The 2,866-nt window shown below is 21.4% G+C and overlaps 1 protein-coding gene across 1 annotated transcript, besides 1 other annotated feature; it reads left to right on the top strand. All coding sequences in view use genetic code 6, as the record gives it.

Moving 5' to 3' along the window:
- The first annotated feature begins 586 nt into the window (after nt 1-586).
- Nucleotides 587-635: a microsatellite.
- Nucleotides 636-695: 60 nt separating this feature from the next.
- IMG5_003950 (hypothetical protein) lies at nt 696-1,558 on the top strand (the record flags this gene model as incomplete). The annotated part of the gene is made up of 1 exon (XM_004039935.1): nt 696-1,558. A coding segment is annotated over one exon (597 nt), but the record flags the coding sequence as incomplete, so codon positions are not given.
- Between the last annotated feature and the right edge of the window lie 1,308 nt (nt 1,559-2,866).

Genomic DNA, 2,866 nt, shown 5'->3' on the forward strand with positions numbered 1-2,866 from the left:
AATTTTCCTAATCTTCATTTAGTTTATTTATAAAATTACTTACTTTTTATAAAATAGTTTTTGAAAACCATCTAATAAATCCCCCTTCTTCTTTTGTATTTTTTTATCAGAAGGTAAATTCGAGAAATTATCTGATCCACTCAAATTATTTCTTTTCAAGTTTAAAATTTTCCTTTTTGAATCTTTAATATGATTATTATGAAAAACATTTCGTACATTTTAAGAAAATTTGTTTTCATGAGATTAATTTTAAGAATCATATTTATTATTTTAGTTCAAATTACTCATATATTTTTTTATTTTATTTAAATTTTTAAAATTTAATTTTTTTTAATTTTTTGCTTATGTCAAAAGTAAAATACTTTTTTTTCTTCTTTTTTTTTTATATTATGTGTATGAAAAAAATTAAAGAAATTTATTTTACTTAAAAATATTTCAATAATCCGCTTATTTCTAATTTAAAAAAAAAATAAAAAATAAAATTTAAAAATATTTGAATATATTTTAATTTTTTTCAACTAATTGAATCCCTCCCCCCTCCCCCCCCCCCCTTCGCATCCCAAAATAAAAAAGTAAAAAAAAAATTAATAATAAAATAAAAAGAGTAAATAATAATAATAAAAGAGTAAAAAATATTTCGCATATATGTATAATATTAATTCTTTTACATATCTATATAAAAAAATAAAGAAATCAAATTTTTTTTACATTCAAAATAATAAATTGTTCTTTATCTAAGTCTACTAATAATTTATTTTAATCTTATCTTTTAACACAAATTTCTAGAAATTCTTAAAAACTAACAAATTTTGGTGGTATAATAGCATTTGGAAATTTTTCCTCAATTTTATCGCCCAAAACTTTAATGTTAAGCTTTTCGCAATCCTTAATAATAAGTTTCCCAATAACATCTCCTTTTAACTTTCCATCAAAAAATATATTATTAAAAAAAAAATTCGTATAACTTTCAAAATTAACTTCATTAATTTTTGTGATATCCTAAAAAGCTTAAATATAAAGTGGTTAATTCTCATATTTCTTCTTTAAATACACACAGACATTATTAAAAATACTTTCAATATCATTTTTTTTATATCCGAATTAATAAGAAGGCCTCCTCTTCAATTAAGGTAAATTTTTAATTCTTTCATCGATTTTATTTTTCAAAATACCCTTAAGTGTTTCAGAATTATTATTAATATCCTTATAAAATTTGCAATTTTTCGAATATTCAAAAGGTAAATGATTAACAATTTTTAAGACAATTTTTTCATTTTCTATTGTTTATTTTGAAATTATATTATTCATCTTCTCCATATAAATCTTCAAAATAAATTTCTCAAGTTCACTTTCGATTATCATTTAGATTTCTTCCGCTGTTAAATATTCATATAAGTTCATGCTATTTTTCCTAGACTAACTTTTATTCCAATCTTTTCCTTATTAAACGAATTTTTATTTCCCTATTTTTATTTTATATGCTATATAAGTGTTTCCTCCAGGAATTCTCCCACATGAATAAATCAAAATATAAACGAAAAAATCAAAAAGTCTTCTCCAAAAATATAAAAAATAGCCTAATAAAATCGAGCCAAATCCTAAAATAATATGCAAACATACCATAATTAAAGCAATTGCAATCTAGCAAATTCCTTTTAAAATAATCCTCAAAAAAATTAGGTCAAAAATAGGTGAGATAATCGGCAAATCCCACTTCTCATGATCTAAAGGTACTGTAAAATCAAAACAAAAAATGCAACAAAATAGTCCAAAAAAACAGTATAAAGGAGCTAATAAAAGACTGAAAGGAATTAAACAAAATAAAAACAAAGAACCCATAAAAATAATAAACCTTAAGATAATATTAGTAAAAATAAATCCCAAAATAAAATATCTCCATAAATAATTATCTAGTCTATTAAAAACTCTAGTAATAGATTTCCCCAAAAGACCCACATCAGGTTCTCTTTCAAAAGACTCGATACTTTCCTACACTTATTATTTTATATTAGAATATTTTTAACTTACAGAATCTACAAAAGAATTCTAGTCTTCCAAAAGTTTTCCATTTTAAGAGTCTATTAAAAACTCAGTGGCGAATCGTCCCGAATAGAAAACTGATTTAAATGAACATTAAGAATAAAAAGCCATTTTTATAAATATATGCGCACATTTGAATATAGAAAAATACGTCCACACTAATAATATTATTATTTTCCACCCAAAAAAAGTAGTTCCAATTTTAACTTCTTTTTAATATTCTGCAACATATAAATTTTAATAATTAGTATTTTTTTTAGCCCTAGGCTTAAAATATAGATATTTAAATATATTTATTCTAGCTGGTTCTTTTAGTTTATCACGAATTTGCTTTACTTCAAAAATACCTAAACCAGAAGTTGTTTCTTTAAAAAAAATTTACATTAAACCATACTATATGTGTAAATTTTAGTCTTTTAATTCTTTTAAAATAACTTTTTAAGTGCCATAGTTTCTTGGGTTGTTTTTTTTTTCGAAAAAAAAATGCTTTCTTAAAATACAATAGGCTTTAAAGTTATTTTCCATAGATTACAAAATAGAAGGATCAATATCTTTATTTTAGAAATGTTCGTTAATTTTTTTTAGTTACAAATCGTATAGTTTATCTTAAACATCAAAAAGATAATAAGTATCGTTTTTATTTTACTATTCATATATTTACAAAAGTTTTATATATTCAATATCTTCTGCAAAGCTAATTTTACTGATATTTTTAAAAAATAAATTAATATTGTTAAAAAATAATGTATCTAAGTATTAATTGCCACTTTATTAAACAATTTATGATAATTTATTACATAAAAATAAGCTTTACTCTTCCTAAAAT

The sequence above is a fragment of the Ichthyophthirius multifiliis genome (assembly GCF_000220395.1).
Source record: "Ichthyophthirius multifiliis unplaced genomic scaffold scaff_1120509249434, whole genome shotgun sequence".
In the NCBI taxonomy this organism is placed as follows: domain Eukaryota; phylum Ciliophora; class Oligohymenophorea; order Hymenostomatida; genus Ichthyophthirius; species Ichthyophthirius multifiliis.